Source organism: Bidens hawaiensis, unplaced genomic scaffold (assembly GCF_021521415.1).
Source record: "Bidens hawaiensis isolate Kalapana, Puna unplaced genomic scaffold, B.hawaiensis_p1.1 tig00032462_1, whole genome shotgun sequence".
In the NCBI taxonomy this organism is placed as follows: domain Eukaryota; kingdom Viridiplantae; phylum Streptophyta; class Magnoliopsida; order Asterales; family Asteraceae; genus Bidens; species Bidens hawaiensis.
In genome coordinates, this window is record NW_027505252.1 from 183632 (window position 1) to 206731 (window position 23100).

At 34.0% G+C, this 23100-nt stretch overlaps 2 protein-coding genes and 1 pseudogene across 2 annotated transcripts; 1 reads left to right on the forward strand and 2 right to left on the reverse strand.

Moving 5' to 3' along the window:
• The first annotated feature begins 221 nt into the window (after positions 1-221).
• LOC143611865 (putative ribose-5-phosphate isomerase 2 pseudogene) lies at positions 222-1050 on the forward strand (annotated as a pseudogene).
• Positions 1051-4907: 3857 nt separating this feature from the next.
• LOC143611873 (putative aspartyl protease At4g16563) lies at positions 4908-6369 on the reverse strand. The gene has a single exon (XM_077085992.1). It carries the CDS (start codon positions 6352-6354, stop codon positions 5062-5064), a length of 1293 nt encoding a protein of 430 aa, XP_076942107.1. The 5' UTR covers positions 6355-6369; the 3' UTR covers positions 4908-5061.
• An 11336-nt stretch (positions 6370-17705) lies between these two features.
• Positions 17706-22024, reverse strand: LOC143611879 (sulfhydryl oxidase 1-like). The gene is made up of 11 exons (XM_077085996.1): positions 21843-22024; positions 20443-20467; positions 20254-20346; positions 19986-20167; positions 19839-19911; positions 19702-19770; positions 18995-19068; positions 18743-18899; positions 18487-18527; positions 18264-18410; positions 17706-18184 (listed from the first exon to the last, which is right to left on the reverse strand). The coding sequence occupies exons 1-11, from the start codon at positions 22022-22024 to the stop codon at positions 17743-17745; spliced, it is 1485 nt and encodes a 494-aa protein (XP_076942111.1). The 3' UTR covers positions 17706-17742.
• Positions 22025-23100: the final 1076 nt, after the last annotated feature.

Sequence of the window (23100 nt, forward strand, 5' to 3'; positions counted from 1 at the left end):
TTTACTTTTTTGATTTAATGTCTGTGTTATAACGAAGTTAATCGATACCATCCAAGAATAATAAACCCGCAGTCGACGCTACCATCGGGTTTATTCTTCGGATATGATTCTCCCTATGTTTATATATTGTTTGCACCACCATCCTCCATACAATCCCATAAATCAATACACACCATATCTTCATAACAATATAGCACATAATAATAATATCATTATGGCTATAACAATGCCACAACACGTTACACCCAAAATGCCACAAGACGAATTAAAGAAACTCGCCGCGCACAAAGCCGTAGAGTTTATCGAGTCGGATATGGTTGTCGGGTTAGGAACCGGGTCGACCGCAAAACACGCGGTCGAACGAATAGGGGAGCTTTTAGGCCAAGGAATATTAGAAAACATCATAGGAATCCCTACGTCCGTACAAACGCATGATCATGCTTTGTCGGTTAATATTCCGTTGTCGGATCTTGATACCCACCCGGTTATCGATTTGGCTATCGATGGAGCGGATGAAGTCGACCCGGATTTGAATTTGGTTAAAGGGCGTGGTGGGGCGTTGTTACGTGAAAAAATGATTGAGTTTGCGACGAAAAAGTTCGTGGTGATTGTCGATGAATCGAAGGTTGTTGATTATATAGGGGGGAGTGGGTTGGCGATGCCAGTTGAGGTTGTTAAGTTTTGTTGGAGATTTACCGCGCTAAGACTTGAAATGTTGTTTAAGGAAGCGGGTTGTGTCGCGAAGCTACGAGTTTGCGACGAGACGGGAGATCCATTTGTGACGGATAATGGGAATTATACGGTGGATTTGTATTTTAAGGAAAGTATTGGGGATTTGAAGGCGGCCGGGGATGCGATTTTGCGGTTGCCTAGAGTGGTGGAGCATGGGTTGTTTGTTGATATGGCGACGACGATGATTGTTGCTGGTGACGGTGGTGTCACCGTGAAGAATAAATCGGAGACATAAAATTATTTAGAACGACAACTGTATTATAGAAAAATATCTAGAAGCATTTATACAGGCTAATACAAGAAAGAAAAGATGTAACTTTTTTTATGCCATAGGGGGGTTTGTTTTGCATCAAGATTTTGTTTTTAGTTATGTGTTTTTGGGTTTTAGATGTTTCTTGTATAGCAAATCTTAATACTTTTGGAGTTGGTTTAACGCAACAAGAATGCAAGAAAATTGGAACATGGTAAATATGACGTTTATTGAGGTATTTTTAGCTAAAAATGGCCGGGTTGGGCCGATTTTAGCTTTCTAAAGATCGAAGGCATAACATGTAACAAACTCTCGTAGAGAGAGACCTGAAGTCGAAACCCGAAGATAATTATTAATATGTATAAAGATCAATAAGATAGACCGGTTCTTATATGTTTAGTAGAAATGAGATTCCATGTGTAATAGTATTCTTTTTCTTTTTTAATTTTTTTTAACTAGAATGACGGTATTTGATTTAAAAAAACTTCTAGTTAGAAGCAAAGAACTATCACATGTACATAAGCCGATTTTTGATCTGCTCTATCCAGGAATTTATGATATTGACAACTATACCATAAAAATGAGAGGTGCTAAATATCGTTAAACATAGTCTCTCTTTGGTGTCTTTTCTTCAAATAAACTGGATTATTTCTTAATCTCTGAATCGCTAATCAACCCACGAGCGAGACAACCTCAATAACAACTTTCTTTTAATTCCACACTTTGAATGTATCGAACCACTCCATCAACAAACTAGAAGATTTATAGACTGGAATTAGCAACCCAGGCCAAGTAGTGCCTAGATTCCAAATACGAATAGCCATCGAACAACGACCCAACAAGTGATCTATAGATTCCCTTTCAACACTACACCAAGGACATAATGAAGAAGGAATATCCAACTCTTTATCTTTCGAATTAACTCTTGTTGGAAGCCTATTTATGAGCATCCGCAATACGCATATATTAACCTTCCTAGGAAAAGAAGAAAGCCAAATAGTAGGCTTCGAAGTCCTTAGTAATAAATAATCGCAAATCAATAATCTAACACGTACCTTTAACTGTAAATTCTTTCATCTAACCACAAGACCTCACCCACATATCATTTTCAGTAGATCAACCCGACCCATTAATAATAGATATGTTCGTCCAGTTTTACTAATTTCCCCGCGTGATTAAATGACGACAATTCTAACTCATCATGTCTAAGTGTTGATCCATCATACAATCCTTATTCACCTCAAGTGCAAAAAGCCAAGGAAATCTAGACTGCAAAGTAGTATCTTGAGTCCAACATTCACTATGGAATTTAGTCGTTTTACCATTCCTGGCAACCTTTTTAATTTTTGATAAAGGAAGAATGCTCAACTCATCGACAAACCCTTAACACACTGAAAGTGAAGACTATGGGAAGAAGACTTACCATAAATCCAACATTTAACTCTTCTATAATAGATGATTCTATTTCATTAATCAACCAAACATCTTATTTTTCGTTTCCTCACAATGGTTATTTTAATCCTTCTGGCATTCATGCGTTTCAAAAACTACCTTATTGTTTAAGCAAAAAACAAACAAGAAGACATTGTTTGTTGAATACATTGGTTACGATCAATATTCACATTCAAGTAAGTCTTATATGCTTATACAAATTTGAATTTACGTTTACGGTATGATGCTATATATCTTCTTATATGAATCAAGAGAATATCTTTATTATCTTTATTATTATTTAAATAAAAAATACATATTGATACAATATTAACCCATGTGTAGCAGTGAAGTAGCCGCTAGGAGAAGAAGATCACCGGATCTTCTTTCTCCATGCTACAAGGACCAGGGAAAGTTGCGCGCTTCCAATAGCTTGTCGGCATTTTTTATAGTTCAATTTAGAAACCTCTACCTGGATTTCTAAATATACTATATAACATTTAGAAAATTTGTCAATGTGAGGCTAGCCCACATGGTAAAGCCACATGCTTTTTAGAGGAGATCGAGCTCCCAATTTCAAACATGAGAGAAAAATGTAGATATTTTAGTGTAAAATAGAGTATGTATAAGATTTGTCGTTAAAAAAAAATAAGAAGATTTGCCCACAGTCTATGTGCTTAATATATATGTTTTTAAGTTTCAGTCTATCCTTATATTTTAAATAATATATGTTTTTAACCTATTTATTTTTTCGCTCAATTTGATAATGTTCCTTAACTTAAAAAAAGAAGAAAAACTTAACACGACTTTATGTTTTTTTTTCTATTTAATTTGCTATAGCGAGTTCCGTTGCCGTCACGTAATGAACCAATACCAACCGAATTCTTACTACGTCAACAACGAATTGAACACATTTCAACACCTTTTCGATCATTTTACAACTCTAGTTTTAGGTTATGTCTTTCATTTTCTATAGCGAATACATACCCTTTTGGGCCTTTGGCCCCATGATTGATATATAGTTCATCCCATTGCGACACCCTAATTTTAATCTACGTTCGATTATATTATTCTCAAATCATACTAATTAGTGTGATAATTAAAGACTAATCGAACTCCTCGCAACAAAATAACTAGTCCTGCAACGAAACGCGGCCTAACATCCTAGTTCTTTAACAACATGGTATCACACATAACTTACACCGTATGCATATGCACATCCACTACACCTTGTTCCTAGAAAGGCTAGTGCACTAAGAACTTGCATAAAAAAGTTTTATTATTTTATTTTTTTTATAAACATTAAAATTTAAACTGCAACGGGATTAGGAAGATTCTTCCTTTGAATTAATGAATAATATAATTAAACCAAGTACAATCTTTCTGGCTTTCTGCATCATCAAGGTACAACTTATGTAGTTAAATAATATTTAACACATCATTAAAGAAGATATCTATCAAACTTAATAAGTTTCAATTTCAGTTCTTGCTGTATGCATCTTTTTATAACCAACTGATCTCCAACCTTAAGTTCATGGGATATTATATAATAATAAGCAAAAGCACCTGAAACATGCATAAAGCCAATGCACGCATGAATACTATAGTTATCTTTATTTAGTTTACACAACTAGCATTTTTCTTTTTGATGTGTCATTTTTACATTTATTCTAAGTGTTAAGTTACTTCATATTTGTTCAGATTTGCTTTCAACAATACATGTAATTAACTATGTTTTTTTTAATATGTATAGTGCATATAAAGACTTAAAGAGGGTTTGCAATTTAGGACAAATAATATATACGATGATTATGCGATATCACTGGGGATCGATAATTCGAACAAGCGACTCATTGGTGGACTTTAAGTGATCAATGCAGAAAAAGAGTGAAAAAAAAACCGACCCATAACTCATGAAAATATAATCATATAACTTTCTTAATCATATTGGTTTTTATTTTAGATTGTTGGCTAATTTTAATTTTTATATTTATTTTGATTAAGTCTAGATATTGTTTATCTTGACCGAGTCTAATTGCATAATATTTCTGTTATGGTTTTTTATTTTATTTAGATGGCTTGTTAATTAGTAGGTTGGAGTTTCCTTTAAATTTTGCCTCTTTAAGGGCAATTCAGGATCACGTGGCGCATATCTTTTCTTGGATCAATCCGTATTTTCAAGTTCAATTGCTGCGGCGGTGACTTTGGGCATAGTTCAATACCATTAACGAGTCGGAAAATAGTGATATACCATTAGAATTGGATAAGCCAGAAAGCAACATAACACCAGTTGAATCGGATTAAGACATTGGAATAGAAAATTAGGAGGTTGAAAAACAGATAGAGAGTGGTTTAATTAGGCTATGTATAAAATGAATGTAAATTGATAAAATTTATAGAATGTAAATGTGAAAAAATTTATTTAATGCATCTAGCAGTTTCTTCCGTATTATGATAGGGGAAAATAGTTTATACATGAGATGTGGTTTTCTGAATCATTTTAGATGTTGGAATGTCTTTTAATATATTACACTTTATTAGGGATATAACACATTGATTATTCACCTTCTTACCTAGGTGATCTTTTGGTTCCAACAAAGAGCACACATTTTGCATTCAAAGAAGTAAACTAAAGAGCAAATTATATATCAAGGCTTGTGAAGTTGTTGGAAAGCTGAAGATGAGGCACAATCCATAGGCTGAAACCCTATTCTTTGCTTCTCCATATCATAAACAACCTCCACATTTTGTTGTTGAAAGCTCCCAAACACCCCAGCTGGTCCATACTCCTCATCATCCATGCTTTGGAACAACAAACACTTGACCACTGTTGAGTTATGTGGTGCACCCATTGCATAAAAGCTGTTTCCTTGAGGCAAAACTAGGCTCACATTGTTCATGAAATGGAATGTGATTGAAGGAAGAAGATGGTCATCAACATCCATAAGTTCCAAACCATTTGTAATGTTGTTTACACATGGAACTCTATAGCAAAGATCAAACCCCGTCCGCTCCTCAACTTCGGTTGCTCGAGGGTGGATTATGACCGATTCGAGCTCTAACAAAAGTTGAGAGTAGAATGGTTGTGGTAAGTGAGTGTATGTGGTTCCCGAATCTATCAACATACCACCATTGCCTGACGAATCAAAGTCTTTCAAGTTTGTAGGAACTTGGAACAAAGAACCCGAACCGGTTCCTAAACTTATGCCCTCTAATCCGATATAATAATAGTTCGGGTACATCGGATTCGTTAACATTGGAGTGAATTGCATTTGTTCATTTGAAGAGATTGCAAGATCTCCAACAACTAAAGGGCTTGAAACATTAGGGTTATTAGCAAACTTAAAAGCCAAGAAACAATGAGAGAAACCCTTTTGGATAAACCCTAATTGAGAAGGCAAAGAAAGTGAACCTTTACCGAACCCTGCAATTCCGATAGGCTCCCTATAAGTTGAACCAACACACCCGAATGCAAAATCGTTTACCTCCCTAGTAACATCAGGGTCCATACTTCCATGGACTCTAAGGGTGTCCCTAGTTAAGGTTCCTGAAACAACACCTTCACCATATGTGTAAACAAATGAAGGGCATGGTCTTGAGCAAATGCCCTTAATTAGGGTGTTTAACGAGCAACCCGCAATGTTACAAGGGTCATAAGAGTTATCGGAGCTATGCACATCAATACAAAACTGGCTAGAGCAAGTATCCCTAACACAAGATGATGAGTGTAAAGGCGAGTATCGTGCCATGCGCGCAAGATTTGTGTAGTCTTGGCAATCTATGCAATTGAAGGAGAGGTTTCCACAAGGTACCCAAGTGAGATCACTTCCGGTATCCATATACACTTGAATAACTTGTGGAGGTGAGCCTAGGTTTAGGGAAATTATGTATCCATCCCTGAGTTCTCTTAGTGGCTCCATCATGTCATTAGTTTGTGACATCTTGGATAAAACTTTAAGGTTTAAGATCGAGGATTCTTTGGGTAGTTTGATTGTGGTCCTACTATTAGTTAAACCTAGGACTAGAGAGTCTGAGGTTTTAGATTTTGGATGTTGTCTAGCATGGGAATTATTGGCAATGGAGAAAAAAGAGATGAATAGAAATAGATAGAAAATGCTATCAAACATGGAAGAATGAGCCATTTATTTTTTGTATGTTAATGTTAATAAAACAGCATGGTATTTATAGACAAGAAATTAACACCTTCATTTGTGTGAAGGGGCATATGTCATTTCTAGGGTTTAATTTAGATTAAAAAAATGCAGCAGCCATCAATCACCTTGACCTTCACACTATTTTTCTTGAGAAAAAGAAAAGATTTAGATATAATAATAACATTAATATATAGCGTGTTCTATGTAAGTTGTTAACTTGTTATGGTCTACGGTACGTTCAGTCTCGTTAAGTTATTATAACGTTATGTTATCAAGTCTTTTTTAAGAAGAGAAATGAAAATTAAAAAAAAAATGAATGGAAAATGAAAGGCATTCGTGTAATCGTGTTTCTAGTTTTTTTTAATTGAAGGAAATGATGCATGTATTTTCTTCAGTTAAAAGTCTTTTAATAAAAGACTTTTATTCATATAGATTTACTCTACATGTTTATAATATGTAACTTCTTATAAATCTTGTGGATGTCAATTAAGCAGTGTGATATGTAGTTCTACTTTTTACAAGTGAAGGAAAACGGTTGGAACTTAATTCTAAAATTATAAACTAGTATTTTATCAGACGCGACGCGTTATGACGGGCAATTGAAATCTATTTATGTAGCCAAATGTTAAATTCCTAAAAACACTTGTGTAAAACTAACATATAAAAATATAAAAAGATGTGCATATAAAAAATAAATGATTAAAAACGACGTTTATTCACTCGATAAAACCCAGGTATTGCGGTGGTGAGCAAGTAAAATTCAGGCATTGATAAAACCTAACAATTACTGGTCCCTGGCATTGTGGAAGTGACTCGATGCAAATTCTGTTGGTTCCAGTTACGTTCGTAATAGTACCGGAACTAAAACAAAACGGACGGTATACCCCAAGCGTTGTCGGTCTAAGGCGTTACGGAGATGAGTCAGTAAAACTCGAATGTTGGTAAAACTCGAGCATTGTCGGTCCCGGCATTGCAACATTGAGCCGTTAAAACTCAGATGTTGATAAAACCCAAGCATTTCCGGTCTTAGGTGTTGAGCCAATGAGTTGACGCGGATTCAGTCAGTTTCCATTATAGTGCAACTCCTTAAATAAACAAAAATACAAGAACAAAGATTAAGGAGAAAGGTGGTGGTTGAGGACTTGTCTTCCCAAATAAAACGACCCACATTTTGGTTGGTATATAAGGTAAAGTGTAAGCAACATCATTTGGAGTTTTGCTACACATATATACTAGCATATGATACGCGATGGGTGCATCATATGATCATATACCACATACAGCTCAAAATGTCTTTCAAATACATTCAATTGCATTCGCTACCAAGGTATCTCAACATACAACATAAACAACATATAATTCACCCCCAAAAGAAGTTTTAAGTCCCAATATATTAGTCAACATACACTGATAATTTGTGTGTCAATACACTACATTTAGTATACATTGTGCAACGACTTCAATACTCATATCTCAATATTATCATTATGATTAATTTATCCACTAAATAAGCTTAACTTAGATTCACATTTTAACTACATTCAATATTTAATCATTTTGGCTCACTAGGAAGGATTCCGCTATATAATTTAGTATAGAGTATCAAAATTTCCAAATTTCTTACAAACACCTAGTGTGCACACGGACCTTAAAGCACATAAATCACTTGTGTTGCAATACTAATCCATTCTTACTAGTTTAATTACATTGTAATTGAATAAATTCAACTTAATTGATATATTAGAAATGAATTATATCAATATTAATCAAAAGCCCCAAGTTAAATCAAATCCTTTCAAGTTGTCATCTTCTACACTTTGACTCATTTCATCATTCAAATCCTTTCAAGTTGTCACCAGTTATTGTTATTTTCTAACTCAAACTTTTATTTACAAGAAATACAATTAAGATTATAAAATAACGCGCGCGCATTTTTGTAATATGATTTTAAATTTTAGACCTAAAAATTTGGGATGTTACAACTTCATATCGTAAACTAGTTAAATTAGACACCTAGCTTGTTGATCTAATTAATCTACTTCATCAATAGTTTATATTGTGACATTAATATACAGAAGAAAACACTGTATCATAAAACATATGTAATTTTAAAATTGAGTAACTTTACATATTTACAAGAAATAAAAATAAATTAATAAAGCACAACAAAAAGACTAAAATTATTTGTTTATTTGATGGGATAAATCATAAAAGTGGAGAAAATATTTGAGAAATCTACAAATCCTACCTTCTTGTTAGCTTGCAAGTGTGATAGTTTTAATATTAGTTTTTGAAAAAAATTCTTTGACCAATTAGGGATTTTTCATGGATTGTTCCTTTATTTTTCATATCAACTACACCTTCAAGTTTTCTTATCATATCAATATAATTCACATTTTTATATGGTCATTTTTGTGTTATTGTTATTATTATAATTGATTTTATTATTATTATCATTGATTTTATTATTATTTATATTAATATTATCTTAATTTTATTTTAAAAATGGATTTTAAATTTTTTAGAGAAACTAATTTTCTTCTAATTCTTTTAGACAAAGTGTTTTCTATGTTTCTTTTTATAAAACTACTATTTTTTTCTTTTAGTAATACTAAGATAAAATGAGAAGAAAACTAAAAAATCGTATTAATGTAATGTTTTAGGGGTATGATATATAATCAACAAGGGACAGTTTAGTTTGATCGACATAGACGAATCTATACTAGGAGAATAGGGGGTATAGCCACCTTTTATAAAAAGATTTTTTCAATGTTATTTATACACAAAAATACTTTGTCCTCATAAAATATTTGTTATACCTCCCAATCGCATCTAATGAATAGAAATTCCAAGTTCACCACTGTTTCATTGATTTTGATTATTTTCAATTGATTGTTCGGTTTCTTACACTAATAACCGCAATCTACTTAAGAACACTATTGTCTTTCTAATGACGATCTTGTTTTCTAGTCCAAATATCAATATTTATATAGCTCGAATGGTTTAATGCTTGACATAAATGTCTTCTTGTTGAATTTGCAAATGTTGTTCACAATCTTCTTTACATCGAACCTCTCTCTAGATCAATCCATTCTCTCTAGTAGTAACGGAAGTGTGAATTACTTGTCAAGTAACCACGTACAACACTAATGTATTAAAGAGAAGGATGCAAGGAACTCATCCAAACCATAAGAATTATGGTAAGTTTTAAGAGTCGCAAGAAACTAGTCTAAAACATTGAATTTATTTTTTCTCCTCTATATATATATTGTATGGCAATTATAGATGCAGAAATTAAAAGATTACATAAGTTGACTTATTACATACGAGTAACCGTGCTTGCAAATGGCCCGATGATTACATAAGTAAATTTTACTTCACACACATCTTTCTCTTTAATACGTTATTTTCATATGTAATTAAATATGATGAATATGAAAAATAATGAAAAAAAAAAGTTTTGATAGTTTGCATGAGTTCCTTGTCGTTCTCAAAACTCACCATAATTCTTACACACACACATTATATATATATATATATATATATATATATATATATATATATATATATATATATATATATATATATATATATATATATATAACCTGATGCATTGAATCTGGGGTATTGAGCCAACTAATTTATACTCGCATCTTATTTTATAAATGATATAATATTAATATCAATAATAAGTGTTTCTAAACTCACTAGGATGAACAAATTCAAGCCAAAGCATGTCTATCAAATGAGCCTTATATTCGAGTTTGGTCACAATTGTTTAAGTTCACGTTAATTTAAACTTCTAGTAAGTCGGTCTCAAATAGTTCTTCCAAAAGTCTCCAATCATACACAAATCTACTAAAATGTGGAGTCTAAACTAAATATATAATATTGCTTAATAAAGTTTATTAAAGAGAAAACTTAGTGGCCCTCATTCTCCTGAAGAGATCAAGATTCTCTTATGTTGTAACACCCACTTGCTTACATATAAATTCTTATTGCATGTCTTTTAAGCATGAAACAACTTCATATAAACATTTGCATTTGCTACTTTTGGTAATAACTTTTTGATATGATTGATCTTGATAGTCATGGTCATGGTCAATCAAGAGTTTAGACACTTTGTGGAGCATATATATATTATCTACAACTCATTGTGTGATCTTGAACCATTTCTTTTATAAAATAGTGTACTTAAACTAATTGATTATTAGATTATGGAAAATGACATCAAAAACATGATTAGCAAAAAGGGGTTTGGCCAAAATTAATGACTAATAAAGGTTAATGCATGAGGTATTATTTTCTTAATCATTCGTCTAATTAACATTATTATAACAAGTTGGAAATAACTATTTGGTTTGGCACCCTTTTGTTCTATCCTAGTTAATGATGATGTGTTTGGATCTTTAGGATTGGAGGGTAAAAGCTAGTTAAAGGTACTTTCTATGTCCGGATGTATATGACCATACTAGTCTCGATTATCGATAAGAATAAACAATGTAACGAAATAAACTCTTCCCACACATGAAACACGTTTCTCATCTTTACTTTCATCGAGCTCATCTATAGGCTCCAACCAAAGAACTCTATCCACAAAGGGATGTTCGTCAATCGTCAAGGTGATCCTTTGTCGCATTTCCTATTCATAATTGGTTAGAAGCTTTGAATGTGGCCATCAAACAAGATTACACATTGAGAATAATTTATGGCATTCAAACACCACAAAATGGCCCAACTCTCTCTAATTTATCCTATGCGCATGATGTAATCCTAAAAGGAGAATGGTCATTGCGAAACAGTTAGGAGTTGGAATGGTTATTACGTCGCTTCCACATCGAATCTTAGAGTAAACCACGAACATAGTCGAATTTTTGGTATTGGTGTGGATCATGCCGAGCTAGACCAGTTCACCAACATTCTTTAATGTCAAAAGGCGCATTTACTATAAATTATCTTAGTTTATAAGTAGGCACTAACATGAACCTTATTATGCATTAGAAGTCGACAAGTGAGTCGTTTAAATCAAGGCTCTCGTTAGGGAAATCGAAAACACTATCATCTAGAAAAGAAAATGATGGGAGCATAGAACCAATTTTTGGACTTTTTGGTCTAGCGTTATAAATTCAATTCATTCTAAAAATAGTAGATGATACAAAATCCTATTAAAAATCGAGTTTCACTGCAACTTGGAAAAGTATTTATTAAGATCAATGGTATGAATATTCGAAGTCTAATGAAAGGAGTTGTGGGAAAGTGGAGCAATACTGCTTTGTGGCAAGATATATGAGTTGCCGAGTGTGTGTGTTGTAAGACTGTCAGTGATGGCGACTTCAACTTGAATTAGACACGCACTATTTCTAATAACCAAGAATGCGCAAAACTCAAAAATGTATAAACTCGTAAAGCAAACAATTTTATCCTCTCAATCCGATAGTTGGGTATAGCTTGCGGATGTCTCAGGAAATTTTCAACCTACTTACTTCAACAGTTGTTCTATACGTCGTAGGCATACAGTCCAAACCAATAATGAAATAATTGGGACCCACTAATGGAAATTACAACGAGTAAAAGAATACTAGAATGAGGGACCCACCTATTTAATAATCCCACGAGCCCTAGATAACCCTGTTCAGTGAAAACAAAAGCCCACCGGTCGTTGCTAGCCCCGTTTAGTGAAATACAAAAGCGGCACTTATCAAACGAACAAATGGAAACCACAATGAGTAAAAGAAGACTAGAATGTGAGACTCACCTCTGTAATAATCCCATGAGTCCCTGACAGCTCCATTTATTGAAAATAAAAGCCCATCAGTCTTTGCTAGCCTCGTTCAGTGAAAGTAGAAACGACACTTGTCAAACGAATAAATGGAAGCCCAAACGAATAAATGGAAACCACCACGAGTAAAAATAAGATTAATATGGGCGATTCACCTCGTTAATCATCTTACGAGTCCTAGATAGCCCTGTACAGTGAAAATAAAAGCTCACCGGTCGTAACTAGCCAGTTCAGTGAAAACATAAGCGACACTTTTCAACCGCAAATGGAAGACCATATGAACAAATGAACACCACACGAGTAAAGATAGATTAAAATGAGGAACTCACCTCCTTGATTGTACCACGACTCCTTGACTGCCCCGTTCAGTGAAACAAAAGGCCACCATTCATTGCTAGCCAGTTCAGTGAAAACAGTAGCAACACTTTTCAAACGAATATATGGAAGCCTAAACAAACAAATGGAAATCGCAACGAAAAAATAAGACTATCACTGCAAAAAAATGTCATTCAGTGACATACATTTTTAATGGCATTTAGCTTTTGTGTCACTAATTTGGATTTTTAATGGCACTTTGCGTATGCCATTTCCGGCTGAAGAAGCTAGGGCTAAAGCCGCTTCCACTGTCGCTGGTTCACCATTTCCGCTTCCGCTGGTTCATCTTCGGCCGATGCCGGTTTCACCACCGCTCCGGCTTAGTGTTTCGACGCCATATATTATGTAGGGATTTAGGTTTACAACGATTTCGATCATGATTCAAGCTAACAATAGACCTGCATTGAGGTAAGTATGTCTATGTCTCTGCCGTTCGAGTTCTAGGGTTTCCAGTTCTCTATAGTTCAATTATCTTTGTTTTTTTTGTCAATTTCGTTATAATATGTGATCTCGCTATATTTGACTTCAGGTGTATGGTAGGGTTTGCTAATTAGGCTACGTATGTTTGTTTTCTTTTAATTGATTTCGTGCTAAACTCTATCTCACTGATGATTAAATTTCAGTTTTATGTTATGGCTAACTGATTAGGTCACATCTTAGTTTTTAGTTTAAGTTCATCCAATACCTGATCTTGCTGATGATTTAATCAAGATTGATTAGCTTTGTAAGGATAATTTTCTGCTTTGGACTTGTTTTTGTGTTGATCTTAGGTCACATATATCAATTTATATGATTTTTTGCTATCTGTTATGTGTTGTGTATTGCGTTTACATTTGTTTGTCATTTATAAGTGTTATCATATATGCTACATGTAAGATTTATGTGTTCCTATAGTGTTTTTGAGAATTCGTTGTTTGAATTAGATTATTCTGAATGGATTATGGCAGTATGAGTTTAATTGGAAGTTTGGAGAGTTGATAGTTCAAATAAAAATTTGGGATTAATGATCTCTGTGTTGAAAACCTATGGATGTATGTTTAGTTTGGTTCACTAAATGGTTTCCCCAGATTAGTCACTTTGACATTTAAGGTTAAATTGGCTTAAGGGATATGCGAGATTATCAAGAATGTTAAGCAGTACAATTGTTTGTTTGTTGGTGGAGCTTGTCGCTTCATTCTAGTAGAGTGATAGGTTTGTTTGAACATTTTGATATAATGCAGGTGATAAAAGCCAAGTTAATCATAGAAGAAGCAAATCACCTTATTCATCCTGAAGCAGCCGAGGTACCGTTTCTGTTTGATATAAATGCATCAAACTTATTCCTCATACAGAATAGATAACAAAAGAAAGTGATAAGTTGTCCGCTGGAGTTATAGTTAACTAGTTAACAGGTTTAGAGTTTTTAAGGCGAAATATTGATGCATTGATTTATTATTTAATTAATTTGATTTAATATTGGAATCAAGGGCTTAGGCAAGAGGTTATTGTAGACTTGGTGGAGCAGTGCCGAGCATACAAGAAACGAGTTCTGCACCTGTCAACTCAACCGTGCAAGACTTTAACTAGTTACTGCTTCACGCATTGCTATTTTCACCAAATTATATACTAATAGAAGTTTTCTTTTTTTTTCTTTTCTTTTTTTTTTATTTATAAGGATGAATCATTATTAAGTCAATAATTAGCTTTAAACGATGACTTGCAGCGTGGTTTATCCAAGCATGAAGCACTTCTAAACGGAACTTATGCAGTTTCATCTGAAAAGTCAAAGTCAACTCTTGAAACTAGTCGAAGTATTTGTACATGTTGATGCTCTTCTTATTAATGCTACAGACACTAAACAACCTAAGTAATCGTTGTTATTACTATTATTATTTCAATTTTTGTTAAGTATGTAGAAGACTATTAATACAAACCTTGTTGTCTTATGCAGATCTACCATCAGCACTGCTGTAGAGAACGATTTGATTTCTCTTCCTTTTATTACAACTTATAGGAGCAATTGTGACCTTTTAAGTGGAGACGGTTTTGGATCGCCAAATGCTTCAGATTCCTTAGCTATTGTCCCTGTGGGTGAAACTCAGCCTCTACTGCTACTCAGCTCATGGAATTACAGGAATAAGTAACGTTTATGCTATTTTCTTTTGTAATATAAAGTAGTACATGCATCATTTCAAATCTTTTTAATCTAATAATTGATTTATTGGTTTCCTGTCTTCATGTGATGTGATTTCTGCTATCGTTTTCAGCATAGAGTTGCTCAATAAACAATAATATATAAGATGGATGCTTCGCAGTCAACTACAAATCACTCGCTGCAAGCTGAACTCAGAGAACGCTCAGAACAATATAACAAGCTTTTAATTGGTTGACAAATACAGGTTTGTTAACTTATCTGAGAAATAAATACATATTTATCGTAGGATTATTGTAGACATTTCCTAAATAGTTTAGACCATTAGGTTACTCAGGTAATGATTAATGACATTTGTTATGGAAATAATTTGTGCCAGTTTGCTGAGATGGAGATGTGTCAATAACAAACATTACATCAGTTTGCTGAGATAGATTTGTGACACCAACAGTGGTGGCAGGATTCGCGACGGCAGCAGTGGTGCAACATCTGTCGCAAGTTGTAACAGAGAAACTGCGATCTGTGTTTTTCCCACCACATTTGTGGTTGTCGAACGGACCGTTTAGCGACTTAAAAGATGGGCGCAAATGCTTGTCTAGTAGCTTAGTGTTCATATGGTTTGCATATCGGTAAGTCTTTATTTTTCTTATTAGGTACCTCGCATGAAGATTCGCATGAAGATGGCGAGAAAGGCTAATGAGCGTGGTGAAGAGTTCAATTTTCATTTAAATATTTGTTACTTTCCTTTTTATATGTTTTTGTATTTTGACTTGGTTTGAGAGTTATCATACATTATGTACGTGTTTGCATGTGGTTGAACTTTTGATTATGAAGATATTGTGATTAATATATTTAAGAATTTTTTTTAATTTTATATTGTTAAAAAGTGCCATTAAGATTCCAAGTATTTGTGGCTATGAAAAAGTGTCACTAAGTTCAGAAGTTTGTAAAGGTTAAAAGTTTGTTGACAAAAAAAAAGCCACTAAAATCTAAAAGTTTGTAGTGGCAGATAAAAAAAGTACCACTAAAAATTCAAAAATTTGTAGTGGCAAACGAAAAAAAGTGCCACTAAAAGTCTAACTTTTTTAATGGCAGACGTAAAAAAGTGCCACTAAAAGCCCAAAGGCTTGTAGTGGCAGACGGAAAAAGTGCCACTAGTGGTAGCACTTCTAGTGACACTTTTTTTGTGTGTCACTCATTCCAATAGGGTTCTTTAATGGCATTTTTTTGGTTTATTGTGACATATTTTGTATGCCATTAAATGGCATTTTATTTGTAGTGTACAATAAGAATTCACCTCCTTGATATGATCGACTTGGATAGGAGGGCAGGGTGGTAAATGGCCCCAAGCCCGATCACCACGCTAAGCACAATTTTTTTTAAAATAAAAATATTATATCTATTTATGAAGAAAATATGTATTTTTAATATTTAAATCAAATTACTCAACTCATTTAAGCATATTTTTATAAACAACTTTTTTTTGCACGACCAAAATCATAATCAAGTAGACATACTTAAAAGTTTAGTTGTTTAAACTAACAAAAAAGCCCTTTTACTTAAGCCTCAACAAATTTTTGCCTTCAGCCTAATTTTTTTTTTCGCATTCGGCATAAAAGTTTCTAACGATTCTCAGTATAGCTCTGTCTTTAATGCTCTCGTATGAAAAACACTGAGAGTGAAATATTTAACAAAATCCTGTTAAAAATCGAGTTTCACTACAACTTGGAAAAATATTTATTAAGATCGATGGTATGAATATTCGAAGTCTGAAAGGAGTTGTGGGAAAGTGGAGCAATACTGCTTTGTGGCAAGATATATGAGTTGTCGAGTGAGCGTGTGTGTGTTGTAAGACTGTAAGTGATACCTCAGGCGACTTCAACTTGAATTAGACACGCTATTTCTGATAACCAAGAATGCACAAAACACAAACAATGCATAAACTCGTCAAGCACATAATTAGTTGGGTATAGCATGTGGATGCCTCAACCAATTTTAAACCCGCTCACTTCAGCAGTTGCTCTATACGTCGTTGGCATTCAGTCTGACCCAATCTTCAAACGAAATCATCGGCCGGCCCTCTAAAGGTTAACTTCTTTGGTTCGAGAATAATGCTGAATAAGATCCTTAACTGCATTATCCTAGATGTAATTTATGGATTGCATTTATAATTTATAGTAATTATAAGAAAGTAATACAAATAATTTAGATTATATTAATTAATTAACAAAAAAGAATTACACCCAAATCCAAATCCAAATCCAAATCCATTCTCTTTGTGCCAATTCCTTTGCCTAGAAATTTCAAGTGCAGTATGCAAAAACAAAAACACCAAAACCAGAAAATGAGAAAACCGAAACCAAATATTTTTCAAAAACTCGTAAACCAAATTTTGGTTTTTTGTTCGATTTGAGCTTAAAACCAACCCAAACCGTCTCGTCTATGATTTTATATGGTTTCAAAACTACCGCTTGTGATTTCTATTACCCAAAAACTGTCATTTTTGTGCTTGCACCAAACGAATATTTTCGGCATGTAGAAAATAACACATGCCAAGAGAAAACATAACCGGAAAGAATATCGAGTAATCATCACTAACCGAAACAACTACCACTATTGAGATCAACAAATCTATACATAGCATATATATTTTTAAAAAAAAAAAAGCCTCAAGAGCATGCAGAATGACACCGAGGCAGGATTGTCACTCGGTTTTCAGTTCAAGCTCGACACGTTTACTCGTTTCAGCAACTTCATCATCGTGCACGAATCACAAATCTCGGCTCCAGCTTCTCCTTGGCCTGAAATTTGTTTGCAACAAGTTTTAGACCGAATCTCCCAATCTAATCATGATTATGAGTAATTAAACGTTCTTTATAAAACGAGGTGTTTAAAAATACTTCCGGCTCTTTTGTTGTGACCGCCAAATGTAAGCCATGGCTCCAAACAAACAGCTAGCCACTCCAATCGCCATAGCCGCACCCACAGGCACTGCAACCGAGTTTCTGGAGGCTAACAAATCTTCGGAACTGGTGTCCACATGGCTTGTGATCACCGAGTCATTGTCCCTGTAACGGCTCACGAGCATGGGCCCGTAGTAGTTAACCAAGAACTTGAACACCTCATTACGGTCCCAGTTGGTAACATTGTTTTTTGTTTGGTTTGTGTAACAAGATGGACAAAGTTGTTGTGGAGGCCAGATTATTTTTGGGAATTTGGGGTCACCAGTCCCGAATGATGACTCGGTTTTCATGACTCGTTCGTTGACTTTGTTGTGTGTTGACCACAGCCAGAGTGCATAGTCGCGTGTCGTGTTGAAAGGTGTTGTGACACTAGAAGTATAAAACATTGAAGATATGATTTATATAAATAACAACTAAATTATGAAATGATTATAAAAATGGTGGTTACCTTGAGCACATTTTATAAAAATGTTGACGACATTCTTCACAGATGAAAAACTTGTGGATGAAATCACATGTGGCGGTAAATGCCAGCTGGCTTTCTTCGTTGTCGACTCTAACAGATAGTGAATGTAACAGAACCCATAATCCGCAACTGCATAAAGTTACATATTTCCTGTTGTTTTCTCAAAAATGTGTAGACAATAATAATTTAAAAGTAGGTTGTGTACCTGAAGCCCCTAGTATTGTCCCGGCTGCCACGACAAAACATCTAAATTTCAAAAACAGGAACAATAAGTTAACTTCGATTAAATTCATTTTCCGTCCTTGTGGTTTGGTCAAAATTATCACTTAATCCAAAAGTTTATTTTTTGCCTTGTGGTTTTTGTTTTTTGTTATTTCAGTCCATTACACTAACACCGTTTGTTTTCCGGTTTAACATTTTTAAATTGACGAAAATACCCTTGTCAAGAAGCAGAAGTTTACCCAATATCCACGAGGAACTTGTTTTCCACAAATATGAAAGGTATGCAGAGCATCAAGTCCATTGGTATCAGTGTTCTCATCTTTGTTAACTAACAAATTATTTGAAGGGTATAAATCATCAATATTCACAAGTATTTTAGCAGTTCCCTTTCGGCACCTGATGTCATATATTTAAATTTAACATATTCATAATCAACAATAAAATAAAACTAATAGAAAATCCAAATGAAGAAAAGGTAGATAGATATAAACCTCCTGGAAGGATTATGAGCCACCATAATCTGCAAAAACTTTATGAATGTAGCTCGAGTATCTGATTTGATCATCTATCAAAAATGTACATAGAAACCGCTTTTTAGTCAAAAATTGAACGTGGCAGGAAAAACAGAAGTAACAAGTAAAAGAAATCGGGGCCTGTAAACGAACTGAATGTTCAATGGGAAGTCCGTGAAACATTCGACGGGAAGTGCATTTATTTAACAAACATGAACATAAAGTATTGTTCATTTAGCTAAATGAACGAACATGAATACATGTCTAATTGGTGAACGTTTGTTTATGTTTGTTAATTTTATTTCGTTTATATTTGTTCAAGTTCATCAGTTTTTGTGCGTTAATATATTCATTTAAAACTTTTTGGTTCCATTACAATTTAGTCTAGTTTTATAACCTTTTAGGCCCAACACATTGTTTTTCACATTACTTTTCACTAGTTGTGTCCCCTCGTTTACATTCTTGAACCGTTCATTTACATTCTTGAACCGTTCGTTTATACTGTTAATGAACGAAGTTAAACGAACAAGAATATGTTCATTTTCTTAGCGAACAAACAAGAAAAGCGTTCGTTAAATTGTTCGTGTTCAATCTTTTGATAAGTTGAAGTTAAACGGAATGAACACAAACATGAACCATCCATGTTCGTTTGGTTAGTTTACAAGCCTAAAAAGATATAAATAAACCTGATGTTCTGTAATAATGTCAGACGCAGCATTCGTGGCTTCTTCAACGTCATATATAGCGCGTGAAATCTAGCACATTTTAAGATATAGTCACTGGCCTGATAAACAATGAAAAATTAATTTTCATTTTAGTTAACCTGCTCGGGTTCTGAGACATTTGACTGAAAAAACTTCTCATTTTCAAATTTCTCATCTTCAAGACGATATGAACTATACAGAAAAACAACCATTTAGTAACATCACATACATATGTATATTCAATCTCTTCATCATTGGTTAAATACCTTGTTAATTTAGTATTAATCCATTTTAGCAGGCGATCAGCAGTCCTTCCATCAGCAACAGGAATAATTTCACTTTTTTCTCTTTTGCCATTCCAATGACAGTCCATGAATTTAGAAGGAGCGCCCCATAACAGGATTGGATAATGAGAAATATGGAACTTAAGACAAAGTTTTATATTTATCTGCACTGCCAAACATGTATCTAAAGTGAACCAGTCATTAACATACATTATAAGAACAAGCTAATTGAAAATTGAAGTAATGATACCTTATTACCGCAGTCTACTCTTGCTAATAATATTATTCCAGGATGAACAGCATTTGCTCCATTGAAAAGCTTAGCAACCTTCTCATACTGAGGCTGCAAAAGTAAAGCTTATGGTTATAACATGATAGGAAATACATCAAAAATGTATAGTGTTTTTAGATGAAATGCACAAAAGTGAAATAGATATACCTTATAGTTTCTGCAAACTGGACACCTGAAAATTATTATTAATAATAATAAATAGCATGCATTAGCTAACAAGATGGATAATTAACAGAAATTTCAAACACATGTAGTACATGTACATCAACTTTCAGTTAACAGAATTAAACCATTATATAGAAAATTGGATTGGTTTAATGCTAACTTATGTTGGCGAACCGTGAGATATAACTAATTCTCAATTGGATAAAACTCAGAATGAGACAAGAACAAGTAAGCCAACTTGTGTGAATTTCTCTTAACCTGAGATTTCAAGAGAATGATCAAAACTGAGGAAGAAACATTGGCGGACCCACACTTTGATTGTAGGGGTCAGCCAACCCCTGTGAATTCTTTTTTCAAAAAGGTATATATGTTAAAATCCCTACGACACAGACTCTATAAAATTATGACACCGACGCTCTTCCTGACCCCTGTGAATTTTTTCCTGAGTCCGCCACAGAAAAAAAAAACGTATGTATGGGATTTTGGCCAGAAACTGCCTCATGCAGCTGTCATCTTGAAATCCAAATTCAATTAAAATTAAAAACCAGTTTTAATTACGAATTTCATGCTTGATATTCGGATTGATATTAAAATTCTAATGAATTTAATTAAAATTCCGTCCAATCATAAAATCGACCCAAGCCAGGGGTTGCCGCTAAGGTTGCAAACAAGTCGAGCCGCTCATGAGCTATTCGAGCTCGGATCGATTGATAAAAAACTCGAAAGGATCCGAGCATTTCCAAGCTCAAGCCGAGCCTGAGCCTCAAAAAGCTCGTTTAGTTATCGATGCCAAGCTTGAGCTTTGTATGGGAAGCTCACTTTGGCTCATCAAGCCATAACGAGCTTTTCATGAATTTTAAACCTATTTTGGACTTCTATATATTATTTTCACGCTACCCAGCCGAGCTCGAGCCTTAGCCTCATTTAAGGTTTTTCTCAAAATATGTAAAAATAATCAAAAATGTATATAAATTAACTAACATATAACAAACGACACGAGCCCGAGCTTGAAAAAAGTTATCACGAGCCGAGCTCAAACTTTAGAAAAAAAGAGCTTGACCTCTGGTAATGTAAGTAAAAAAAATAACCGAGCTCAAGCGCTCGGCTTGCATACACCCCTACCCCTATGAACGAATGAGGTTTCAATTTTTTAATACAGAAATATCATAATAATCTCAAACATGCGTGCACTTACAAATTTCACAAATTCTCACATATATTGATCTGATCACTGACGTAATATAATATAATATAATATAATATAATATAATATAATATAATATATAATAACAAAACTGACGATGAAACGTAACACTATGTATCAAATTAACGTGTAATTTAATTCATAAACCCTAACTTAACGTAACGTAACGGAAACTAACCAGTGAGCGAAGAACTCAACAACGACGTAAGTAGCAGGTGATTCGTTAAGAATCGTATCGAAATTAGTGGCGTTTAAATCCACCACGTAATTACTTTGCTGTTGTTGTAATTTCATAACACGTAATATTGAACGAGATCCTGACGTCATCGATGATAAAGATGATGAGGACGATGACGTCATGATGAAGATATAGAGAATGAGCAACAGTAGTGTGATTGGAATGTTAGACATTGAAGAGAGAGTGTAGGATAAGGTTCGCCGGTGGGAATGGCGCACGTTAGATCACCGGCGTCCGGTGAGAATTTGATGGATTAACCGTTTTCTGTTAGTGGTATGTTAAGTTAGTGTGACATGAGCTACAAGCCTACAAAAGTGGTAAAGCTTTGACGAAGAAGTGCGGTCGGACTCAATACGTGTAAAATTTTATAAAATGAGGGGATGGGCTCAAAATTTTCGGGTAGTATGTAGAGGTGTATAAATCCGGTTTTTTTTCAAACTAAACTGGTTTGGTCAAAATCGGTTTGACTCAAGCCGGTTCGGTTTATAAACTGGTTTAGGAGCATGAAAGGTCGAAAATGTTCAAATCGATTCAGTTCGGTTTAGAAACCGGTTTAATCTTTTAATTTATCAGATTCGATGGCTGGGTCTGTTTGGGATCCATTTTGGTTGAAACTAGTTGTGTTTTTTTTTTTTTTTTTTTACATCTATAGCAATATGGATGGGTTGTGATAGATTGGGTGTTGGGTTAAGATGAATTAAGGTCTTGACCAGGTAAACATTAAAATACAAATGGTTTTAAAATGAGACGGGTGAGAATGATGGAATTTAAAAACCTCTAAAAATAATAATTCAAAATATAAATAAAAAACGAAAATATATCATTCTGATTCATTCCAACTTTTTACTTTTTTTAGTTTGACTTATTAAGCTTTTCTTAAAGTCAAAATAACCCATAAGAGTTATTATTATGACCCATAATAATCCAAATGAGCTATATTTGTCAGGCTCACTGCTGAGGAAAAAAAACATGGTGCCATAAGTAAGTCGTGCCATTGGGTGTTGATCAGTCAAGTTAAACCCTTTGACACTCAGCTAAGCATATATCAGTAAGGGGTTTGAATATGTATATATACGTAGCATATATTATTAAGAGATATTGAGTGTGTTGAGAAATAGGATAGAGATAGAGGTGCAAACCCTAAGCGTTTAATCCAACCAAAACCGAAATCGACCTGACTGTAGGTTAGGGACAAGGT